Here is a 26,745-nt window from a genome sequence, read left to right on the forward strand (position 1 = left end):
ACAGATCAGTCTCAGGTCATTTTATGTCAAACTCACTTACCTAATTTAAAAACAAAACTTACTCGGCGGTAAACTAAATTCATAGGCTGGAAAAAAAAAACAAGATGTCCGTGGATCAGGCCATCTCCAATATTCCCGATGAGATCATGAACTACCTGATGGATCAGCGGAAGCGGGAACGGGACGCAGTTCGCGAGAAGGAGGTTATCAAGGAGCGCATAAAAAAGTTGCAAGATATCCTGAATCTATTAGAAGATCGCGAAGGTGGACTCACTTGCACCATATCTAGTGGCAACATCTATCAGCAGAGTACCGTACAAAAGGTGAGGGACAGAGTGTCCGCCAACATATCGATCAACACGATACACCTTCTCGAGGCCCACGACAGACTGCTAATAATACAGGAGAACTTGAATCGGGATTACGAAATGGTCTGCGATAATGTCAACAGAATCGGAACAGCCAATTAAATTCTTAGAATATGATTTATACAAAAAGTATATATTTAAATTGTAATATCTTAAATCTTACATATTAAGAAAAAATTTTCAAAATTATAGTTTGATAGTAAATAATTCCGAATAAATCACTACAATCCACATCGAGATCTAGTCTAGAAATAAGACATAATCTTAGAGTTTAAATCTCATTACCTTTTTAATAACCGTCATTTTCCACTCCTCTGACCTCATGTTTTCCAATTAAATCACGTAATGTTTCCCAGGGAAGTCGAGGAGTTTAGCCAGTCACTGATCGAGTTGATAGAGCCGACGACAGGGCTTAAAGACAATGGGGAGTCAAATGGCAGTTTTCAACTTGAGCGACAACATGGATCATTAAAGGCATTAGTGTCAGCCAGAAGTCAGCCCAGCCAAAGCAGCCGAATAAAATTTCAACTGAATTTTTATAGTTGAATTTTCCCTCTGATGTAAATCAGTGGCGTACAAGCGGGGAGGCCTGAGGTGGGCAGCAGGTACAGGTGGAGCAGAGGCGTAGCCGAGTCAACTTGTCATAATTAAATGTGTAATATTTGTCTTCGCTTTCAACACCTTTCCCTGTTGTTCCACGAACTCTGCCACTGCCCTACTCTCAGCTCATCTCCCTTTTTTTTAACGCCTCCACAGATGAGGTTTTTGTTGTTTAACGAGGCATGGACTTTGAAAGGGTTTCAACTTTTCACAAAACTTAAATTTTGTTTAACATTATTTATTAAATGATTTTCTAAAATATCACATTTTCAAACTAATGCAAAGACATCTTAATATTAAAACATTGAAAATAAAAGTTCAACCTAGTTGGGGGCTTTATCCCGCCTGTAATGGGGGATACACATGTAACACGATAGGCGTAAATTGGAAAAATCATTGGCATTTCATCAGTTTTAAGACTCTATTTCTTTTTTTTTTTATGTATGTATATATTTCTGAAAACTGGTTCCGCTTAAGACGTTTCAAAAGCGAAAAGTGCGTCGTCTCAGGCTAAAAACCCCCTCAACATCCCCCTTTTGGAGCCATTGTTGTTCGTGTTTTGTTCGACTTTCTTTTGTGTTGGAGTTTGCTTTATTATTTGGCTGCATTTTGCTTTGCACTGTGCTTCGTTGCTGCCATTGTTGTTGTTGGTGTTCTGCAGATGAGGTGACTTGTTGTTGCTGTGTCGGCACGTGCGTTAAAAGCGTGCCCATGTGGAAATTTACTCTTGGCGATCGTTACCAAGATGGTTAGAGGTATAATTAAAAATTATGTTAGTTATGAGATAACACAATCTTGCGCTCTTTAATTACCATTTCTTTTAATTACAGAGGTATCTTAATTTTCTTGGGTTTCACGACATTAAAAAATATATTTATTTATATAATTATTCCTTTAAGGATATATGTCTTAAAAATCATATTTAATACAAAAATAGGACATTTGACGAAATTTAAACAAATATTTAGAAAAAAAGTAATTATCTTTATAAAAAATAAAAGTTTTTCCCAAATCTTTTGATTTCAATATCCCTACCTATAGTTACTATTGATCACCTCAGATTTGCCATTGGGTATTACAGTTAAATGCCCAGCATTGATTGTTTTGTTACGGGGCTTTGTAATCTTTTGAACATTTTTCTCTATCTCTCTCTTTCTTATTTAATAATCCATCAATTTAAGTTACGAAAAATGAAGTAATTTTTGGTGGGACTGCTGATTTGTTTGGCATTTACTGCGGCGGAGACGAAATCGGTGGCGACCCCTTGTGACTCGTGCTCAATGTTGTTAACAAGTCTGATTAATGTCCCCGATTAGCATAAGCAAACATTAAGCAAATTATGTACGGAGTACATATACATACGGGTTCGTTTTGCCGCCCGATTTCGTGATTCAATATTAGATTTCTTGATTTGCTGCCTATTATTTTACTTGTGGTCTGTTTTTTTCCCATCTTTTTTTGCGCTAATCAGTAAACAGCCAAGCGCCGAACGAAATTTAGGAACCGCCAGCAGGCCCAAAAAGTCAAATAAGTGCTGGAAAAACTCCAACACCAATAACGGCTGTAAACAACCTTTAACGTTAATTAAAAGTGTACACAGAAATTTGCATTCACGACAAAATTGGTTAACGAAACATTTATACAGTGCAATGTCAATAAGGTGGACAAAAGAAATTAAGGCGTAATTGTTTTTGATTACTTGATTTTTAATTAGATTTACATTTCAGCTATTATAAATTATTTATTTGAGGTTGGATGGATTTTTGCAGAATATTCTTTTTTAATATATTAATATATATGTATGTATTTTCTTATAGTGAGTTTCCCCTGTACCCGTAGCATAGACATAAAAAATGAGCTAGGCTGGCCAGCTCGCCTTTTTGATTGAGTTTGTCGGCGGATTTATGCGCTGACCGCTGCTGGCGGCGATTTGGCGGTTTTAGCTGTTTTTGTTTTTGTCTGTTTTGGCGTGTTGAAGCTGAGCGCCGTCCCAACTGTCAGCCGTGATAAATGCCGCTGGAAATCGGTATTCTGTATTGGCCGCATAAATAATTCGGATGTAATTGGAAAAAGCCGCTGTGATTATTTTGACATTTGTGCCAGCTTGCAGGTGAATAATTTCTGCATACGCCAGTTTCAAAAACTTTTCAATTAACATTTGTTTTTTTTTCGTATTTTCCCATGATGACTGTGACCTTTCCGTGGATAATTGCATAGGCAATTAGGTTTTTTTTATGATTGAAAAGCTTTTAGAAGCTTGCTGATAAGATTATTGAATTAATTGACTAATTTTAATTCTACATTTGCATTGCTTACGTTACTTAATGGAAGTCGTTTTCTTATAAGCCATGTTTTAGAATTCATTAAGCTCATATTAGCTCATTGAAAGGCGGTTATTGTTAATTGCAGAACTTGTAAATATGAAAATATGCAACTAAAGCTTTAAGCCTGTTTGATATTGAGAAGATTATAAATACTTTAAGATACAAAATTGATTTATAGCCATATTACAAATATTTCTTCCCCTCAGACTTATAGTAAAAACACATCCAAAAGTATTTTCAAGCCAAAAACAGAGTTATTATACCACAAAACATATTAATTAACCCACTAGACGACACCTTTTCCATTTCGCACATTAAAGTTGGCCATATATCATATGAGTTACTACCTATAAGGAAGTTGGTTTCCCACTCAAAAGTCAAGTTCAATGGCAAGTAGCAGTTGCCAGACATTCGTTATGCTGTCACTCACCTTTCTCTACCGATTCATTCATTCATTAGTAAAAATTAAATATCTTTTTTTTTGTAGTTTCGATTTGGCTATGGAGCCATGGAATTCCCCGCAAATTTTTGTTGGCTGTAACGAACTGGAACCTAAATCAAATGTAAAACTGCTTGATTAATGGCATTTACCAACTGGTGAGCCATATTTACGATAATGATTGTTCAACCGATTGCGGGTCGAGAATAGTTAAATAGGCAGACTGTTTGCCGGGCTATGGGGCATTAATCAAAAGCTTACGAAATCGAAACAATAAAACTAAAAATCGAAAGAGGCCAAAAAGAGCGGTTTCATCTTCCAATGGAAAACCAAGGCGGCACGTTCTGCTCGTGCGACACTTGCCAAGCGCCCCCATATATAGAGGGGATAGCTTATATTTATGCCCATTATATTATAGGCACGATCCCACTCACATTATAATGATTGCCATGATACCGCAGAGGTGGCATTTTGATATGCGATGTGCTGCCAACGCCAATGACGCCCCCATATCGCTCTCAGACCTGGCCTAATCTTTTTTTTTTTCTGCTCTTTTGGCTTAGTCTATGGATATATGGCTTTGTCTTAACTCTTCGATTCCGCATCGAAATCGAAGTCCACAACTTTTCACATCGCTCCCTCCGGTGGCGTTTTTCGTGCTAAGCGTGCGTCTGTGCTCATTAATAAAACCACTGCGATGCGATCCTATCCCATCTGATATACTATACTATATATATATATATCCATTCACAGAGGTATATTTTTGTATATAGCCTTTTGCACGGTGGGGCCAATGAACTGTAAAAGTGCACCCAAGTTGCTTTGCTTTGGAAATCCGATCTTAAATGTCTACATAAATTCTCTTACAGCTAATGAAAGTGAAAACCCAGCTAGGAAAACAGCTGATCTTGTTACCAAATTGTGAAATGCTGTTTAATAGAATTTCTAGACTGGCCAGACAGAAATAGTGTAGGTAAACATATGGGTTAACATGTTTGTTTAGTAAGCGAAGGAATTTTCTAAGCCGAAATGAGTCTGGAAAGGCATTTGATTTCCACATTTTACTTCAGTTAAAAATAATTATTTTGATCAAAAGCCAGGAATCTCATTTTAGGAAAGGTTTATTTCATTTTGAATAATTTTACTTTTAATTTTAAATTATTTTAAGTACAAACATTAACAAAAAAGATACAAAAAAACTTGGAAAGTTGTAAATCATTAAAAAATAAAATCCATTGACCATAAATCAACCAATTTAGTTATTAATTGCTATTTGCTTCCAGGAACACACAAAAATGTAAATCAACAGCTCTCGAGTTTCATCGAATTTCCATTAGTTATGGATCCCACTGTGCCGCCCGCACAAAGACTTTAAAAAAGTAAGCCCCAACCTGAGGCCGCTGCGTTGGTGTTGCAGTTTTTTTTGTTATTCCTCGATTTGGATTCGAGTTTGAGTTAAAGTTTGAGTTTCAGTTAAAGAGATGGAGATGAAGCCAAAGCTGGAGGTGCAGTTGCAGTTGCAGTTTCGGTGCAGTTGGCCTGGCCAGCGATTTTAAACGGATTTGTACGGCAAGCGTCGTGGCTTTACTGTACAAATTTCCTAAAGGGTTTTCGTTTTTGTCTCTGGCTGCACTGTGCCGTTGCGTGGGCCAAAACCATTGAGCAGCGTCTTTTTTATCTTTTATTTTTTATTTCGATTTGAGCCGGCTGCTGCCTGTTGTGGCCATAAATTTGTTGGTTGAGGTTTTTTCTTATATATTTTTTTTTTTGTGGCTGCCGTGAAAGTTGCGTAAATCAGCGTGAAGTAGAAGAAAAGTTCAATAGTATTGAAAATAATTGTAGAAAGTTTTTATTTTTTTATTCGCCCCCAACTTCGCCCCGTCCGATCGCAAAGTGTTTATGCAACGACCAGATACCAGATACATAGATAGATATGCTCGAAGGCGTGTTCCAGCCTCAGCGATCGAACCTTAATTGACTTTCGTTTGTCTCGACGAGATAATTTCTTTTAAGTTTTCTAAAAACAAATTGAGATGCAAAACTTGCCCAGATTCTCTTCCTTGGAGGGAATATTTAAAAATAATTATTTAATATTATTTAAAAAACTAAACTTAACTTACAAATTCCAATAATCATACTGTCTTACCCACTTTGCCTCTACTTCCGTTGATATGTTAATAACTAAATTCTTTTCCAAGGCAATTAGTTACGTTGCATATCGGATCAAAAGTATTTTACATAGAACTCCGTCTGGGCTAAGATCTAAATTCTAGACCTAGGCGCCATGTCAGCCGGGAAACGTTTAACATGCATATATGGTTATGTAATTAACATCAGGTTTATATATTCTGAAAACGCTTCAAGCTAATGGCTAACAAACAGATATGATAATTTGTTAGTTGTCTCAATCAACTTTAGTAACCTTTGACGAGGTTGGGTTAGATTCTAATGTTCAGGGGTTAAGCCAAAGATCTTAGGCTAGATATCTGAAAGTTTAAGGTTACGAAACTGAAATTCGATATTTTAGTTTTGATTTTAATCTAAAATAAAACCTCTTTTTACTTATAGTTTATACTCTCATCTTAAGCCAATATTACCTTAATAAAGGTATGATTTTCGAGTGAAATTTCTCTCTTTTTTAGCTCACTTGATTATGGGTTCCACACGATAAACTCATTAATAAACCAAGACTCTGATTCGAGCACATTAAGCTGTCCATTAGCGTAATACATCAGCCGTCAACGGACTGTAATTTCGATCTGAAATTAATGTAGGACAGAAAGTTCCAGCCGAGTATTTCATATTCCCCAAGCGAGCGATAGCTGACACCTCTTATCCAAGTTGGTGGACCACAAAACCGGCAGCAACACCAATCTGTGTCCAACATCCATGCATTAACCGTGTAAGCTTTAGTCACCGATCCACTATCCAGTATTGCCTCGATCCCAGGCCCAATTTTTTTTAGCCACATCCGTGGTCAGCCAAGTGTCGCAGCTGACCCACATTCCATGAGCCACCAAACTACTACCCAAATGAAATGTTAATAAAATGAAATCAAAAAATAAATTACACAAAATGGCAAAAAGAAAATCTCAGCCTCGCCTCAACCGACTGACTGACTGACTCGTCGTCGTCGTTGATGCCAAAAAAAGGAAACCAGTCAACAACTTTATGATGGGAACAAACCAAAATCGTCAGCAAAAACAAAAAACAAAAAAATATAAAGAAAAAACGAAAATGTTTTTGAAAATCGAAAACTGCGTTGACGTCCGGTACAGGAGCAATTAGGCGGCGGTCTTATCAACGTCGCTCAAGTTTCGTAAATAAATCTCAGCAGCCAACTACCGTAAGTAAAATTCGTACTAAAATTTCAAGCTATTAAGGGGAGATAAAAACGAAGGATAAATGCTCTTTAGAATTTATTGGTATTACTTAATCATTTTATAAGAAGCTAAATTTAGTATTACATTATTTAAGGCAATAAAATGACTACCAAAAATCTAGCTCTTATTTAATGTTTCCGCTTGGGGAAATCCTTTATAAAAAGAAATCTTAAGACTAATATTTTTATCACAGCACTGACTTCTTGCTGTTTTCAAAAATTTCCTTTAAAACACTTTTTGGAATGCTAACCATCACCAAGGATAGCCCACTAAGAAACCACTCTCAACTTTTTTCGTTAAAAATAAAACTAAAAAAAACCTCTGAGAACTAAAAAAAAGTAACGTACAAAAGAACAGAAAAAAAACTGAAACCACCCAAAAAACCAAAAAGAAACATAAACTTTGCATTGCCTTTGAACGACCTTCGGCATTATTTTTGTTTCTGCTGTTTTCTGATCGGTTACCTTTAAAAGTATTTCGCTGTTGTTGCTGTTTTTTGTTCAACATACAAGTGGCTTATATATACCGATATATGTCTGTATATAAATTTGTTGCGGATGCATAAAACATGTTACCGATCTCCATGGAGTTGCCTTTTGCCTCCAGGTAAACTTAACTTATATTAACCCATATTTTTATATATTTTTAAATGCCTCTAAATGGAATTTTATTAAGTAATTATTAAAAATATATTTTAAATATGCATTTTTATTAGTTTTAGTTTACATTTTTATTTTAATCCTTTTAATCCTTTTAATCCTTTAAGATTAAACATTCGCTGAGCTTAAAATTTGCATCTTAAATTTAGATATGAGGTGGTAAACTCACAAAATCTTCAATCAAGGAATTTTGATCTTCATAAATCTCCATCTTTTAATTAAGTTCTATACTATATTATAGAGTCTATACCAATAATCACCAATGGGTTAACCCAGCTCAAGTCAAATAAGCTCAGCTGACGGTGCGTGTTCATCCGTTGGGCCAAGTTTCCATCAAGCCGGGCTGGCAACATGTAGCCAAGAAGATTGGCAACACCGCTTCCATGTTGCCAATTTCCAAGAGTGGCGTGATTTCTCTCCCCCAAAGGTGTATGGTGTGTGTGTTTGTGGAGCATTTGAAGGTCGCTTGATGTTTGATCGCTGAAAGAAGAAGGGGGTGGGTCAAAGGACACTGGAAAATAAACATGTAAACTTAAAAATTAAGTTTTTTATGAATATTGAAAACTGAACTACCAACAAAAAGCAAATCGTGTTTGGAAGTATTTGGAAGAGGGATTACTTTTTAATAATATTTAATATATTTTATAGATTTTTTATCAGTGTACTAAAAACGCGCCAAAAAAACTTTGGGAGAATCGAAGCTGAAGCCGCTTTCAGTTCAATTTTCAGTTGCACCTAATGAATCTTGAGATTTATGGCCTTTATGGTGGGCTATACACATTTTTCCGTTTTGGTGTTTTGGCTGTTTTAGATCTAAGCCAAGTTTGGGATCTTTCAATCTGATGATTTATGCATTTCGCAGCGCTGCGAGCGCATTGGAAATTGCCTTGATTGATGCTGGCAACACTTTTCTTGCAAAAGTGCCAGGAGAAAAGCGTATGCCTAATCTCGGCCGATTATCTTGATCGCAAAAGTGTGAAATCGCAAGCTTCAGGAAATTATTAATCTCAATGAATAAAAAGTGGGAAATATTTGAAAAAATATTTCCTTAAAAAAATATTTCATTTTAAGGTAAATTTTAACCATTTTATCCCACAATAAATTCATTGATTTCCCCAATTTGCCAATTTGAAACCGCAAAAACTTGAGATATTTATGCTTTTATTTATTTGATTCGAGTGGCAAGTGATATGCGTGTGATAGGAATCCATCGCAATGCGAATTGACACCGCCTTTGCACTTGGCTGCCACAAAAAGTTGCTCGAGTGGCCAAAAAAAAACAGAGAAAACCCCCCCTCGTTGAATCTCCAATTCACATGGCCGCTGCATTTGAGCTTGGAAGGCGTATCGGGTTTCCACTTCGCCTTCGCTTTCAGCTGCAATCATTTTCAGCTCACTTCCAGTGTATCTCAGCTTGTCAATTTGTATCTCAACACGAAGCTGGCTGATAAAATGTTCAACTAAGTGACAAGCTCGGGTCAAAAACAAAATACAAAAAAAAACAAGATGAGAGGCAGAGGCGCAGTCAGGGTCGTTCACTTGTCTAGCGTTTTTCTTTTTGGTCATTTTAGGTAATCCAGCTAAGTTTTTTTTATGGTTGAAAGACCAAAAGAGCCGGGCGGCCCTTCATTTGCCATTTAAGGCATCATTTTGTGGGCTAAACTGAAGGTCAGATCGCAATGCTTCCCATGTAAATTATGTCAATTACTCTGCTTGCTGGTCTTTAAGCTTTTGCATTACTTTGTCACGACCTTAGTTATCACCTCAAGACGCTCGGTAAAAAAGTGTTAACAGTAAGCTTTACCTTCTGGTTTAGCTGCCTTTTTTTGCCGCAGAGACTTCTACACTCTGACGTGCATATTGTAAATTCTGAAAAATATTTAGCAAAAAGTTACAAAAGAGTAATTTTTTAGAAGTGTCATCAAAGTTAAGACAGTCACAGAAATATATCAAGGGAAGTTTGGTAAGAGAAAAGTTTTAGATTAAACAAAGTTTGTTTTTATCTAAATTATTGTGTGAAAAAAGTTTTCGGATCAAGATTGGGTTCTTGATATATTTTATAGGTTTTTTAAACAGGCTAAGGGGTTACAAATATTCACACAGGAAGTACGATTTCCCATCTTGTAGCTTACAAGACCTTATAAGCTCTTTGCAACTCCGATCGTTTGGCCAACATATGCCATGGATTTCCAAAGTGTTTTCTTGAGACACTCTGGCTGAGTTTAAAAGATGTTTTGTTTTAAATACGAAACAAAGCTGGGGCATTCATTGAATAGCGAAAAGTGACACATAGATACGAAATACACACGCACTATTTATACACACATATGATTGTGTTTATACACAAGTTGAGTGTGTGCTATTGAAGCGGAAGTGCAGCGTATGGCAACATTTTAGTCCATCCTCTCGTTTCGTTGCTGGGGCAGCAAATGTGAGGCATGCTGCCAGATGATTTAGTAGGCGTTGCAAACATTCGCCATATGCGTGCAGCATGCGGCAGGCAGCCACTTAAACTTCTCTCACGGCAACGAAAACAAAAACAGAAATCAACAGCAGAAGAACAGCGCGACTTTCCACACTTCCTCACACCAACTACTGAAAAGTTTTAGCAGCAGCACTTAAGAAAAAATATTTTATTATTTAAATACAAAATCTTGAATAAAATAGTAAAGATATATTTAGGAAAGTTAATTATTTTACTCTCATATACATATTTTCTTAACGATTAAAACAGCTTTATTATGGTTTTTCTTTTGCAAAAATTTCCTTAATTTTAAACCTTTTTCTTACAACTTTTCTTCCAGTGTATTGTTCCTTTTGGATTATATAGACTGTCCCCCTTATGAATCCCTTTTAAGCCCCTCATCTTTCAGTTCGGGCTCATTGGAGGCAACGCATGCGCAAATTGCTCGCCGACTGCTCTGGCAATAAATTCATAAAAAATCATCAAGCAGAATTTAAGCATCCACAAGATGCAAACTTCTTCTTGGCAGGGATTGGATTGGAAAAAAAAAAGGGATCGGAATCGGAGCTGCTTGGGCTGGGCTGTAAGAGCTGTGTAATATCGATGCCGCAGCCGTCGAGATGTCGCATTAATTTCAGGCTTAAGCAAAGCAAACTGTTGGATATTCCACATCGTCCCCATCTCCCCCATATAAAGGGTATCTTAAGCACATGGACCAATCGTAAATTTAACTCAGAAGTTGCAAACCCATCGACTGGGTAGAAAAACAAGGTGACTCAGGATAAAGACGTTAGACAAACCCATAAACTATATTTAAAGTGTGCTTTTATCTTTATATTAAATTTATGTTTTAATAGGCTTAAAAAGATATTAAGAAGTTGTTTTTTTTAGCATCATAAGATATTTTTTAGCTAATAAGATAGTGAGGTATGTCAGCAAATGTTAGAATTAAGATTAAATTTGTTACATTTTTCAAAAGATAAAATAAAAAACAATATTTAAACAATATATTAGAGCAAGTTTGTGTGTCATGGCCTAAAATAGCATGAAATAGCCATAGAAAAATCACAATATTTACAATATTTTCAATATTTTTTAATTCGGTAAGTTTTTTGATAGTTATTCCCCTCTAAAGTCAGCATAACCCATTTGAGTTTTACAAGTTAAAAAACACCAAAAAGTAAAGAAAAATTTGCATGCTGGGCATGAAGAAGATTGAAGAAGAGTCAAGGCTCCGCCAGAGAAACCAAAACAAAATGAAAACAAAAATTATTTTAATTTTATGCTGCGTTCTGTGACTGTTTTTTTGGGTGTTGCTGTTGTTTTTTATTATTGTTTTTATTTTTTAAGCCCAGCTTTGGAAGGCGTCAAGCGAATTGTTTGTTTATGCGAGTTGACAGACCAAACAAACCGAGGATAAAATTTGAGATGAGCCGAGGGAGTGGCAAGACTCGAGACCCCAACTCGATGCAGAAAAGATACCGCCACGACATTGCCGACTGGAAAGATATATACTCGTATGTATAAGTTATAGAGATAATGAATGTGCATATGAGAAATTTATGCGATATTCGCGCTGTGAATTAACATTCAGACATCTTCAAATTAATGTTGACACTTGTCTCCTCCCCAAAGATCTCTTTGACCTTCCCCTTACCCGACCATTCGATTTTATCTGGCCAAAAAGAACTCATTAGAATCCCCCTTTTTTCGAGCTTAACTCAAGGTTAAACTGCGAGTCCTCCGCGCTCTGCAAATTTATTATTTTTTTAATTTTTCCTTCTATTCTTCACACTCCTCTTTCGTTCTTCGATCTTTAGCTGTATATATTTATATTATATATATACAGAAGCTTCTCTTTTTGATTTAAAATAAAGGAAGAAAAAACAAATCTGATTTCTGATAATTCTTTTCAGCTGCTGTTCCATTTAGTCGATCTTTGGACTTGAGATTTGGTATTTATTATTTTATTTTATGTTTTATAAAGTAAAAATAAAATTATATTCATATTTTCGTATTTTTATATCTTAAAAATATATTATACTTCAAATTCGAAGTCTATGTTAGCTTAATATTCTACTTTTTAAGCCGCCTAACAGATCTCATCTCTCTTTCAGCCATCTTAAGATCACAGTCTAATATCCAACCTCTCAATTTAAGTACCTCCAACTCCCAACCACCCACTCCACCCTCTGCCTTTAAAAGCCTTTCCCCCTTTTTGGTTTGTTTATGTTACACCATTTAGGTTGAACCAGGCTTTGTGCCACAGATCTTTTTGCCTCCACTCGCTCGCTCTCTCTCTCTATCTGGCTTAAGTGGCCGACGTCATCACTCCACTCCGATCCCATCCAAACGACCCCAGCCATCTCATCTCATCCGATCCTATCCTATCCTATCTTATGCTAACCGATCCGACCACATGTGGAGTTTGTTGTGCACACACACACACCATGGCCAGCTAAGATCTCCATGATCATGCTGATCGTGTCAGCTTTTTTTACAGCTCTCACTGTGCAGAGAAAGAATATATAGGTGACTTCCTGAAAATCTTGTTTTAATCTTCATTTATTATCAAAAAAACAACTTTAACTAAAAGATAAACCATTTTAGTTAGTAAATATTATTTTATAATTTTTCTGATTGATCAATTTCGTTACCATTTCTTCCTACACCCTATTTCCTTTAAGTGTATTCCTGGTTCTCGCATCTGCTTACCATTTCCAAGAGCTTTTTGAGTTTCTTCAACCTCTCTCTCTCGATTTAAATCGCTGATGCCGATCTTGATCTTCGGACTAAGACAACATTTCTATTATTTATACCCGTTCGCAGGCCTTTGCAGATTTTCTTCCAGTTTTCACACTTTCCTCAGGCTCTGCGAAAATGGCTTGGCACTGCTAAGCGCCGAGCATGTAGCAATTAAAAATAATTTGTTTAGCTTGTTTTGTGTCAGAAATCATGAAAATACATCATAATAAAAGTAATGCTGTTATCAAAGGTGCGGCTTTTACACAGATAGATGAGATATCTATATCTCTATGTTACTTTTTTTTGCATATTATTTGTATTTCAAATTTTTAGCTTGTTAAGCGGAATGGTTATCCATTTGTTGGGAGAAATTCGCTGGGAGAAACCAGTGAGAAATGGGGGAGATTTGTTGGGATTAACCTTAGATTGGGGGAGTAACATGTTTAGATTAATAAAGCTTAAAGAAACCTTTATTTATGGGAATTAAGTTTTATTAATCACTGAAAAAAGTAAAGCAAACTATGAAATATTTTAAAATATAAAACTTTGACAGACTATGACTAAAAAGCATACTATAAGATGTACAAAAATATATTCTTTACTTTATATTAATCATAATTAATTATTGTCTATCACCTAAGACACTTCTTTCTCATCATTCCTCTAACAAGGCTTATATAACTTTCCGGGCTCTGACCCAGACCTTCGATATGAAATCCGGAACTGGTTTACTGACTGCAAAGACGTATTGAAGTGCCTCTTGAAACAAAAAACAGCACAAAAAAAAGATACTCGTATATATATATCAGCAAATTCAGGCAAATGTAAACTTATTTCCTTTGCCCGAGTGGCTTTGATTGAAAGGCAAATAAGCTGCCGGATTCAATGAAAACAGAAAGAGAGAGAAAGAAAATGATGAAAATCCATTTGACGACGGCGCTGACAGCAACAACAACAACAAAAAGCATAAATCATTCGCCAAGACTGAAATGCAAATCTTTGCAGATTAAAACAAAGACAAGGCGACTGTATAAATAAACATTTTTGACCAGCACGCAGACACAAAAACCTAAACCTGTCAAATCCGCGATATCGTGAAGATAAACTCTACAGCCGGGCAGTACCCCCTTGAGTGCGTTTTATCCACCCATAATATTTGTTTTAATTAAATGCCAATCGGCGAACGTAATTGCGGCCCATTAAGTAAGGAAAAAACTTTTTTAAAAAACCTATAAAAAACTCTCAACAAATCACATAAAATATTTTGTAAAATATCTCTGACGTTTTATCTGCTCAAGTTGAAATCGAAGCGGACATTAATTGACCAGCAGAGATTAGCCTGGCCAGTCGAGAGGCTGAGATACCATCGGCCATATAGAGATTGTGGGGAGAATGGCCAAAACGCCAAATCTGAAAAAGGCTTGAAAGGTCAAAAAGATCGTACACGAGTTTAGTAATGGTAAAAGATGGTAAAAATCAACTTGAAGATGAACTAAATATTTTTGTCATTAAAAATTAGTAAAAAATATTAAAGATTTTATATATTTAAGGAATATCAGTAAGTACAATCTATTTATTAATAAATTTAATGATTATTTGAAAAAGTTCAACTTTTTTTATTTATTTTTAAAGCCAATTTCTTAAGCAAGATAATTACCTTAAAAATATAGATACTTAAACAACGAAACTTGTTATTATTTTTATTTCAACCTAAAAATGACCACCTACCATACAGCACATCAAAAAATATAATTACCAACACCCAGAAAAATAATAAAAATCAAATAAAAGACTAATTAATTTGCATTCCTTCTCTGCCTGAGAATATTTACAAAGAAACACACCTACGGTTAAGTTCCAATAAAATTCTACCAGTCATTACCAAAGACTTTAATAACCCTAAAAATATATTTTCGCTCTGTTATTAAAATCAATAATTATAATAATTATTATGAATGCCAAAAGACGTAGAAAAACAAAACCAAATGCAACCAAAAAAGCAAAAAATGAAACTTTAGGTAAATGAAACCTTGACTTTAAAAATGAGCTGATCTTTTGCATAGACTTGATCCGCAACGATCATATTAAAATTGCCAATTGAAGGTCTAGTAATCTTAGCCAAGACCCCATACAGGTTATAACTCACTTGCCATTGTGCCGACTTTTGTTTTCAGGCAATTAGGCGAGAATATTTTTATTTGTTATGGTAATTACATTTGCCGTAAAATAACAGCCATGGAGCTGGGCAGTATTTTGTTGATTTGAGCTTGAAAACTTGAACAGTCTGGCAACGGCAAATGTCGAAAAGGTCACATTGATGACCAAAGTCGATTTTTTCGGGGCGTCGCTAAGTGATTTCTAATAATCAGCTTGAATCGTGGCTATAGAAGGTTGAACTGGATTTTGTTAAGGAAAAATAAAGTATAAAGATTTGATTTTGAAAGAGAACCAAAGTGAGCTGAAATAAGCTGTTAAGAAATAAAGATCAGTCCTGGCCACAGGTTAAAACTATCTATTACCATAATTTATTATTAAATTTCCTTTAATTTATTCACCTCCACTTTGATTTCATAACTCTCTATATCACAAATCAAATAAATAACTTAAACCTTTTACTATGAAACTCTGCGAGCCACTCTTTAAGCCATATCAACTGAAACAAAGTACGAGGTGTGTTCAAAAAGTAAGGTGACTTTTCAAATTTCGCGGGCAACATATTTTCGATTATCGTTTTTTTTGTTTTGTTATATTGGTACACTCTTCCCTAACATCTGTACCAAGTTTCAATGGAACATCCTCTTTTGTTTGGTTGTGAGAGGCGTAAAGTTACAAGTTGTTTTGCGAGCTCGGCGATTTTTTGCTATCGAAAAATATGGATCAAAGGATTTGCATCAAATTTTGTGTAAAAAATAAAATTAAGTGCTCTGAAACACTTGAAATGTTGACAGTGGCATACGGTGAAACTGTTCTGAGTAAAAAAAATGTGTACAAGTGGTACAAACTCTTCCAAGATGGCCGGGAAGATGCCAATGACCAGCCTCGCTCTGGACGCCCAAGCACGTCAACAACTGATGAAAACGTTCAAGCAGTGACGAAAATTGTTTTGGAAAATCGTCGAATCACTATCAGAGAAGTTGCTGAAGATGTCGGTATATCGCTTGGCTCGTGCCATGAAATTTTTTCAAACGTTTTGGGTATGAGTCGTGTGTCAGCGAAGTTTGTTCCGAAATTGCTGAATTTTGAGCAAAAAGAACCGTCGCATGAGCATCGCTCAAGAGCTGTTGAATGACGTCAACGACGACCCAGATTTACTCAAAAGGGTCATAACTGGTGACGAATCATGGGTATATGGTTATGATATCGAAACCAAAGCCCAATCGTCCCAATGGAAGAGCCCAGACGAGCCAAGACCGAAAAAAGCAAAAAATCGCCGAGCTCGCAAAATAACTTGTAACTTTACGCCTCTCACAACCAAACAAAAGAGGATGTTCCATTGAAACTTGGTACAGATGTTAGGGAAGAGTGTACCAATATAACAAAACAAAAAAAACGATAATCGAAAATATGTTGCCCGCGAAATTTGAAAAGTCACCTTACTTTTTGAACACACCTCGTACCCTTCTAGCCCACACACCATATTTCATTATAACTAATGAACGTTACGCCGTGCATTGACAATTAATCAAAATTTAATTAAATAGACAAAATGCCGCATTAAAGTATGCACTTTACATTGCTGCTTTTTGCCATGGCTAACAATTTATTGTGCTTGCAAATATTCAGAGATGCAAATCTGTCGCCAACGTGCAAAATCTCGAAATTGTTTTTCCAGCCACCGGGCTGGCAAGTGTGTACTCGTACTCATACTTTTACTCGTACTCATATACTCGTATTCAAACCCGTACTTGGGACTCATATTGTAGTACTCAAACTCACACTCTTAGGTGAGGTTTTGGGCCAGGTTAGGTTGGTATGTGTGTGTGTGGGCCGCAATTAGTGGAGAAGGTTGAATGTGTGCGGGCCTCATAGCCACTTCGAGTGACAGTGACAGCCAAGTTGACCAGAGCGGCTTTTAAGCTTCTAAGTTTTGAGGAAAATTGTTGTAAATTTGTGATGGAAAAATAGAATTTTAAGTTTCTAAAATTTCAAATTATTTTAGGAAAAGGTTTAGAATCTAAACTTTAGATCTTAACTTTGCAGATTCGCTGCTTAAATCTAACATTTTGACCAACTTTAAATCTATCTTAATCTACTTTCTGAAAAGGTTATAGTTCATAAAAATATTCTATAAATCACTACCTGAATCACAGGCTAATCACACATCCCCATGTGCCTTCAAAAAATACCACCTTTAAGCCTCTATACTCATCCATGGCCAGTGACTAAGAGCTAGAAGAGCATTTGAAACAGCGATCATTATCAACGACATGCGATCGAAGCGTGCAATTTGAGAATTTATCGATTTCCAATAGTCAAATGCGATCTGCATAGGAAAAAAAAAAGAGGAGGAGGAGGAGGAAAACGGAAAATTCGCTAGAGCATGCAACGTTTCATGCAAGAATTCTCAAACATGATTTCGTGCTCTCGGCCAGATGCATTCATTAATGCATAATTATAGACAATTAAGTGCCGGCCAAGTAAGTAGAAGATGTTGAAGCTCTTGGGGATCGCTAATGGTGACGCGGAAAATTGCCGATCAGAGGAAATTGCAACAATTCGATCGTAGCCAAAAAAAAAAAAGAAGAAAAAGAAAAAATAGAGGAAAAGTGTCTCAGATGAGCTGAAATCGATGCTCGATCGAATGTATCTTTGGATGGATGGATATCTTGTATCTCGTATCTTTTGTGGTTTTCCTTTAGCAATTCATGCAACGCGTGAGCGATTTGCCTGTTGCAAAAGTTGCGATGGATGCACAGTGAGATATTATCTATTTTGATATTATTTTATATTATAAAAATCTATACAATTTTTAGCATTATGATACTAACTTAATTTTCTCTTGGAAACCTGGTAAAGTAGTTTCAGTAGTTTCATATCTAAAGTGATCTCATTTTCTTTCCGTGTCCCTAGTTGTTTGTTTAAGCTTTTAACGCTTTTCAGCTTGACTTGATTTCGGGGCGATGTCGAACTCGTTTTCCCACGTTGGAAATTCTTCGATTTGCGTGCAATCGCAATCTCAACTGACACCTTTTCAGATTTTCCCCCCGCCTCCCCTAGCCTTCTCCTTCTTCTTTCCACTTGAGATAAATACCTTGCCATAGAGCAAAAGATATTTTGCAGCCACATATGAGCATAAAGGAAATTCCTGGCCAATTGCTTGATTGCCGAGTGCAGCGATTAAAGAAAAGAATGGCATAGAAATGTATTGTATGAAGGGTAAATCTACTTTATGGGTAATTCGAATAGAAGTAGAAGTATTTTTAAAAACAACACTAGAAAACTCTCTAATTTCTTCCCACACTCTCTTGCAAGCTTTTAGAAATTTGCAATCCCAAACAAAAGCTATCCCACGTTCATTAAGAAAACAACCGATCACTTCTTTCGCACATAAAACAAGCTTAAAGACTTAAAAATAAACAAACAAAAAAATGGGGAATATAAAAAACAATTGCGAAAAGTAAGTAAGGCCATGAGAAATCACAAAAAACTGTGTCACACAAATGACCAAAATTCATGGTGAAAATATTGAAAAAAAATAAATAAAATTGACAAACATTTTTAAGCCAAACATCCCATTAAAGATTAGATATGCCAAGATGAATTCGTACTATCGAAACTAATTAATATCAAAGGGCTTTCTATTATGTAAATTTAGTATCTTGAAGGTAGTCTTGAAACAACTTCCTTCTCTGGGCTATCGAAATGCGATCAAATATTTCAAAGATAGCAAAAGTGGATTTATTTAAGTTAAAGAATTAAAAACAAGTTGGAACTGAAGATCAACATCGCGTGCTATCCGGTTCATTTTTTGGGTCCACCTAAAAAAATTGTGTTAAAAAGCAACACTACTAACTGACTCATTGCTGAATACATGAATATTATATTCAAATTTATACATATTTCCAAGCACGCTGCTTAATTACAGCGAGTGAGTTTGCCTAGGCCTAAAGGTATGTATGTTAGATACCAAAATCAAGGGTTCACTCAACTCTGGCCAAAACAAATTCATAATTATTTGATGAATGTCTCGCGGCTCATTAAATCAGGCAACACATTTTTGCCGGTTTTTTCAACATATATACCATATATATTTTTTTGTTAATGTTCAAAGTGAGAGTGACCGTGAATATTTGTATGGTTTTTCGAGCATTTCAGCTTGTGGTTCGTATGATTAATGTTAATTAGTTGCCACAGGAAACTATGCAAATTAAAACTCAAACTCAAAACCCTCAACCAAAAAAAAAATAAAAATAATAATAATTAAGATGTATGTTTGGTCTTTGCAGAAAAATTATGATTTCATTTGTAGATTATCCCATTTGGTGTAAGCTCCTCTGCGGTCTTTGGGCCAGTTGGTGGCATGTTTTTCCATCTATCTTAAATGTGTGTCTCGGCTGGGAAACAAAAGATACGAAAGCTTGATGATTTATGTTGGCATGCGAATTTGTTTGGTTTTTTGACATACATTCGAAAAAAAAAGGAAAATGGGTTATGTTATTAATCAATGCTTAAATGTGGGTTACATTATGAAAGTTTTTGATATGAAATTGGGTAAGAAACTTGTGTAAGTATTTATTAAATTTCACTGAAATGAGAAAACGTGTTAGTTTTTTGGTTTTAAGATTTAAGATTTAGATTTAAGATTAAGCCTGATTTTCACTTTTCATATTGTAAATAATATTTATCTAAAGTCTCGGAATCTGTTTTCGTTATAAAAATGTTTATAAAAATATACCAAAAATTACCGCCCTACAAATTGCAGAATAATAATAATTGCCAAAGCGAACTCATCAGCATAATTAAGCCGTCAATAAACGATGCGGAGACTGGACAATTTATGTCATTACCCAACGATCAAGAGTGCAACAGAGACAGGAAGACTAAAACGAGGGAGATATACGAGCTGGGTTAACGGAGATGAAAACCTTATTGATAAGTAATATAGAATTAAAATGAATATTATTATAAACAAGTTAATGTTTCATGTTCAATTATATATGTATTTCATTTCTTCAATTATAAACATTTTCTTTGAAAGTTATAAAGTTTTCTGAATCTTTAAATTAAATTAGTATTATGATAGTATATTATAATTTAAGAAGAAAACAAATAAATTTTTCCGCTGATAATGTAATAATATTTTACACGAATAGAATACTATTTTCTTGGCCTTAACTGTATCGAGAGCACTGCCATCCTATATGGCATTGCATAACCGACAACAATGTTCACCGTTACTTGGGTTGCTAATGAGGAAAAGAAAGGCGCGGGGAGGGAAGCAAAGAAGAGAAATACTCGTAAGTAAGCAACGCACGTAAAGGTTCTCTTCAGATCCGGAGATCCAAAAGAACCAGAAGCACGAAGAAGAAATGTGCATATTAAGATAAGAATGCAATGGTCAGTCGGAGAACTTGGGATGGAGAGTTACCGGAGTTGCCCCCAAAAAGAATGCCTTCATGTTTCATGTGGCATGTATCGGTTGCAGTTTGTAGCAACATGCACAAGTCAGTGCAACTGGTTGAGACTTGCCTCCCCCATTGCCATTCCCAAGATTCTGCCTCTAAGCCCGTCAGTCTGGTTTTCCTCTCTTTCATTTTGTTTTTCCATTGCCGCATCTTTTGTGGCATCGCCTTAAGCTCCGAAATGGGTCAATTTAGTGACAGGCGATGCGATGCGATGCAGTTCCACAAGTCTAAGTCTCTTGGGTAGTGACAAGATGCCATCTCCGGACGATGCCACTGCATCTCTCAAACACATGACACATGGGGAACAGCAGAAAATTCTATAGTTTTAGATCTGGTTTAAGCTCTACATCATGCTGAAAATGTTGTTTTTTTGAATCAAAATGAAACTATGAAACATTTTTAAAAATGCAATTAGTTTGTTACGTCATGATACCGAATGTTATCGAAGCAAGAAAGTATTTGTTGCAGTCTCAATTATTTTTCCATTTCTGTTTCTAAGCAAATAAAAACAGAATTCCACATAAATTCCCCTGGGCGTACATTCCTCTAGCGGATATTCCCCTAGCGGATATTTGCAACAAACCGATAAATTGTGTTTACAGGAAATAAATATATAATATTAAATATAAAATCGACTTAAAGTTCAAGTTCGCTGTTCGTCATAAACAAAGAAACAAGAAAGCGAGATAAACTGAACTCTTACAGCCACGTCTGCCTCGTATTTTAGGAAGTCAAAAGTTATAGGCCTTTATCAACCAACAGATAGTAAGGCCTCTTAAAATATTTAACATATTTCCCGGCAACAACAGTAAGGCCACTCGTCCACCCACCATTTGGACATTGAAAGCAATCAATTAAGCCGCAGAATTATGAGGTCAATACATGTCCGACTACCTGGTGGACGTGGGTGCCACTTTATTATGGGGCTTTAGAGCTTTTGACTTATTCCAGTTTATTGCATTCTTTTGGCCAAAAAACAAAAGCCAGCGATAATAGAGGGGCGGAAACTTCAAGGCGCAAATAAATTAGACCAACATGATCGGGTCTCAGGTCGCTGCCAGCTTTATCAATCGAACAATTATATCTTTTGGGTGCCCAGTATTTAGTGTTTTTGTTATTGTTATTTTTCTGCCCAAACCGAACTGGCGCTGCACGCAAAACGAGTCACGATTTAAGCCAGGAAAAAGGAACTATGGTAACAGTTGGAGATTGGCAAGCAGCCTAAAAAGATGACGCCAATTGCAACCCGAAAGCCAAAACTGAAACCGCCTTAACTTATTAATTTAACCCACTTTGCTGCTCGTGTCGCAGCCTAATAAAGCAGCCAAGGGAAAAGATTGTCTAAGTAGATCTAGGAAGCTTTCAAATAATGGAGACAAAATGAAAAGAAAGTCTAGTTAGGTCAGCTGGAGAAGGAAAACTCAAGATTTTCTTTGTTGGAGAATATCTTAGTGTCCGTAATATGTAGAAAATTATATGATGCCAAAAGATTTAAGTTAATTGTTGTCTGGGTCAGTTTTAAAGATAGTTATATACCGTCAAAGCTTCTCTTAAACTATATATGTACATACTTATTAAAAACCTTAAAATTTAAACGCGAAACAAAGCTAAGTAAAGTAAACTAGTATTTTCGAAAACTCTTTTAATTTTAAAGTAAACATTTTTGCCAAACGTAAACATAAAGAGTATTTTTACCCAAAGAGAATTTGCAAAAGAGAAGATTTTAAGTAAATATCACAAGAGTTTTTGCGGATAAGCAAGCCTTTTCACAGAAGAGAGTCTTTTTATAAGCATGAGCCTGTGTGAGTGGGAGTCTAAAACCAGTTTGTTTGGCGGTGCTCGATCTCTTTTGCTCCTTGTATGTTTTATGCGCTTTTTGCTTTGCCAGCAACTTTTTAAATTATACGCCGTTGTCGCGTTTTCCATCGTTTCTTCTACTTCTGCTCCTTCTTCTTTCTTTTTTCTCTGCTTTGTGACTGTCTTTGTCGCACAATCAAAACAAATGCGCTTTTCGATCGTTCTCTGTTTTTGTTTTGTTCTTCTTTTTGGTTTCTGTTGTTCTTGGGGTCGATTTTGTGGTTGGTGTTGTAGTTCCTCTTCCTCTTTTTCAGCTCATTAAACTTTTTACTGCTACTGTTCCCCTGTCGGCGGCCATTCCCCTTCCACTTACAAGCACTTGAAGAAAATGTAGAATTTTTAAACCCAATCCTCTAGACTCTGAGTAGTCCATCTTGAACATCGGAAACTATACAAATTTCGTTAATGAAAATTCGTTTAAAGATGTTTTGTCGAAAGTACAAATATTCATAGCTTTAAGGTTTAAACGATTTTTAAGAAACTACTCATTTTTTCCAGTGCACACTCGTAATTAATTTCATTGGCCGCGAACTGTTTGGAGCACGCTCAATCGTTCTGATAAGCCGTCTTATTGGTTTCGTGTTTTAAGCGGGTTCTACGCTTAATTGACTTTCCTCAAATCGAATTAGATTTTACCCACCGTATTTGTAAAGGTTGAGGTATTCGGAAAAGTACAGAAACATTTTCAGTTTAACTTCTTGGTATCTGCTTAATAATATAAAATTGTATTTTATAATCTGGGTATCTGCTATAAGTGTGTGTGAAAGTGTTAGTAATGTGTTTGAGGAGAGGTACATATAAGGGACTCTGTAAAGTTGGAGTTATATTGTTTAATTTAACATTATTATTTTAGTTATATAATGCAAAGTAAATCTTACCACCCTGATATTAGGGTACCTCCAAGTCGAATTACCACTTTATAAAGAAAACCGCGGCCGATTTGCTTGGGGATCGTCATCCAATCTCCGTCTAAACCTGGATTTCTATGTTAAAGCGGGATAGTCTCATTTAATGTGGCTCACAGTTAGATTCAGATGATAGCCATAGGAAATTATTTGTTATTCCTTTCTTCCCAGAACTTTTGTGCCGCGATGAGATGGTCGGGTAAATTGGGTTAAGCTTTCGGCCCACGGAGTTAACCAGATTTTGTTGGGCTTGTCCGCCTAATTGATACGTCCACGTAGGAAAACAGTTTTGGGTGTAGCTGCTATCTCAAAAACAACTTCATCGCACTGTGAGTTTAAAACAAGTTTCTTCGTTTAATAACTATACATTGTTATATTTTTTACTTGTAAAATTAGTTTCAAAGACCTCATAAAGATAGTTTGCAATGTGAAAGTAATATGTCTACTATCTGTTTATTGTGAAACCCGTCGTTTTTTTCCGTAAGTCTGCAGTTTCGGCGACTTCTTTAGGCTGAAAAATAACACTTAAGCCTCGTTGGGAACGCTTCAGCTGTGGCACATTTATGCAGATTTTGTTCGGTTTAGGCAGGCATATGTACATATCTTATCTGGCTGCACCACCCACCCACACGGTGCCACACGGGCGCACCGCACACCGTCCACATAAGTTGTGTTTCTTTATGGCCAGACTTGTGTCAATATAGTTATGAACTGATACACGGAGAAAAATTAATGTCTTTTAAATTTCCTGTGTAAAAATATATTTTTCATAGATTGTTTATTGATATCCCGTGTGTAGATGCAACTCCCTGCTGCCATCAGAGCTGCAAGCAAGATCTGAAGCCGATTTAGAGATGGAAAATGCAATAATATAATACAAACCAGCAAATTGTGGCCAAAAGCAACCACCCTGAACTGAAAACCAGTTGGGGAACTAACGTAAGAACCGACCGACATCGACCCACGTCAAAAAAGGGACATGGCCAACATAAATGCAATTGAAGAGACACGCCGATCGTTGGGTATCCTATAGGATGTGGGGATATGTTGTGTGGATTTGTGCCGTCTGTCAGTCAGTCTTGACTGAATGGATGCGCGTCGAGTGCGCCGAGCCCATGACAACCTGCAATCAAGCGCCAGCAGGCACATCCAACGGATTGGGCAATGCCATCAATACACGACAAGAAAATATAACGAAACTTAAGTTTTCCTTTAAAAAAACTACAAATTTATATTTTATGAAACAAAGAGTTAATGCTAATATTAAAAATTTTTCTATTCTAAAAATAAAAATATAAAACATATAAAAGTATCTTTTACCTTTTCCCTTTTAAAATCCTATGAATCCTCATTTAATTGTCTTCTTCTTGCCATCAATTGTATGCAACAAAACGCGTAGGCCAGCAACAGCAAACGAGCAACTGGCCGCATGCAACATGCAACAGGCAACGGACAACAATGCGACATTTGCACGGGCTTTAACTTAAATGATGCGGCAAACAAATAAGGTCTCGCCCAGTCTCAACTTTGGAGCCAGTCTCATAATGATGCCATGAGGCCATTGGCAAGTTGTTAATGTTAATGCACTTAGAGAAAAAATGGTTTCGCCTTCTTAAAAGATTACTATTTTCTTTTCTTTATAACTTGGCTTAAAAGTTAACCCATTTAACATTCCTTATTCTAGTTTTACAAATTATTAAAATCTAGTTAATAAAATACTTATTTTCTCCTAGTGCTTTACAGTGGCTGTGATGTTGCCCGTTGCACAAAGTCATGGCCACAGTTGTCGTTTTTTTTCAGCTGCATTGGGGTTCCCGGACGGATGGCAAAAAAAGAAACAATGTCAGCAACCACAAGAAACAATTAAGTTGGCTCGACACAATGAGGAAAGCTACGATCAACAAGACAGTTGGATCAGCGTGTCTATGTGCTGCTGCCTGAATTGGATTCGGATTGGGTTTGGAATTGGGACTGAGAGGGAGCCATAGCATCATAATTGCCATTTCTGCTGCGCTTTTCCTATGAAAAATTGGTTACAGGATGTTAAATCAAGAATATATACATAATAATAGAACTATAACCTTTTAGCAGAAAGAAATATAAAATAGCAAGAAATTATTTTCGATTAAAATATCAAAAATCGTATATCCAGTAAATAGAAATTGCTTTCTTTTATATGGTTAAAACAATAAAGTTATATTTTTAAGTGCTTAATTTTTAAGAGTGTTTAGTCGATGGTTTACTGCTTTCAAAATTGCCCTGATAATGTTTGGTATCTGGGACATCTAACAGTGGGAAGCCTGTGGAACCCCTTGCTCCAACAGCTGCTGCGGCACGAGCCAAGCGTCATTAAAAAAAAGACTTCTGGATGGCAGAGGGCAGCTTTTTCGATTAAGTGACAGGTTAAATGCTAAACCATAAGTTTTGGCCACAAGCAGCTGGCAATCACCAAGCACGAGCCACAAAATTTTGCAGCCGGCCAAAAGCAGGAGCCAGAAGTTTGCACAGAGAAAAATGTATAAAGAATATGTTTTAAGGATTAAGTTTATTACTATTAATTAGAAAATTGTCTACCTCTAAAATTATTTCTAGTAATATTTCCCCTAAATTAGTTAATCTTTAACCTGCAATTGAGTAGTTAGCTTTGGGAAAAAAAAACTTTAGTTTAGAGAATCTCAATCTAATTTAATATAAGTTATAATAAATACAAGCAATGTAACACACAGATCATCGAGTTTATGACCGATTTTAATGAAATTTTTTTATGTGTGCAGACTGCAAGATTCGGAAGACAGGAGAATCATTCGAAACCGGTTAAGAATCTCCCACAGGCACCTTCTGTCTGATGCGACGACGTGCGTCGGCCAACCATTAGTCGCAATCTTTGGCCAATTGTCGCTGATTGTCGTCGTCCGCTCTGCCTTGGGCTCGTTCCCAGTTCGAGATGCAGATGCAGATGCTGTTTCCAGTTGCAGATACAGATACGTTTTGCTGTAGCAAATGCCTGCTGACCCAGCTTGATTAGCTAAAAGTGCGTGCGAAGTCTACATAGGAACATATCGGAGGCAATTGTAACCCCATTAGTTTAATCAAATTAATTTAAGGGTTGCATCTAGCATAAATAAGTAAATATATCATGAATTTACATATGAATTAAAAACATAATAAATTAAAGAAATATTATTATATTTAAAACAACTCTTTAATATGTTCATAAGCAACCAAATATAAAGAAATCTTGAGCATTTTGAATATTCTTTAAGGTCTTCATATTCATTAATAAAAGCATTTTAAAGCATTTAAGACATTTACATAAACGTCAATAACATAACATCAATCGTCTATTTTTATTTGAGCTGCCCGCCGACCAAATCCA

The 26,745-nt window shown here is 36.0% G+C and overlaps 1 protein-coding gene across 1 annotated transcript; it reads left to right on the forward strand.

The window, feature by feature from the left end:
• Positions 1 to 601, forward strand: LOC108107695. The gene has a single exon (XM_017215300.2). It carries the CDS (start codon positions 105 to 107, stop codon positions 468 to 470), a length of 366 nt encoding a protein of 121 aa, XP_017070789.1. The 5' UTR covers positions 1 to 104; the 3' UTR covers positions 471 to 601.
• Positions 602 to 26,745: the final 26,144 nt, after the last annotated feature.

Source organism: Drosophila eugracilis, unplaced genomic scaffold (genome assembly GCF_018153835.1).
Source record: "Drosophila eugracilis isolate 14026-0451.02 unplaced genomic scaffold, ASM1815383v1 contig_2088, whole genome shotgun sequence".
Taxonomy (NCBI): Eukaryota; Metazoa; Arthropoda; class Insecta; order Diptera; family Drosophilidae; genus Drosophila; species Drosophila eugracilis.

Excerpts from the sequence above, each read along its gene's own strand:
- LOC108107695 (XM_017215300.2), top strand. The coding sequence starts at position 105 with ATGTCCGTGGATCAGGCCATCTCCAATATTCCCGATGAGATCATGAAC.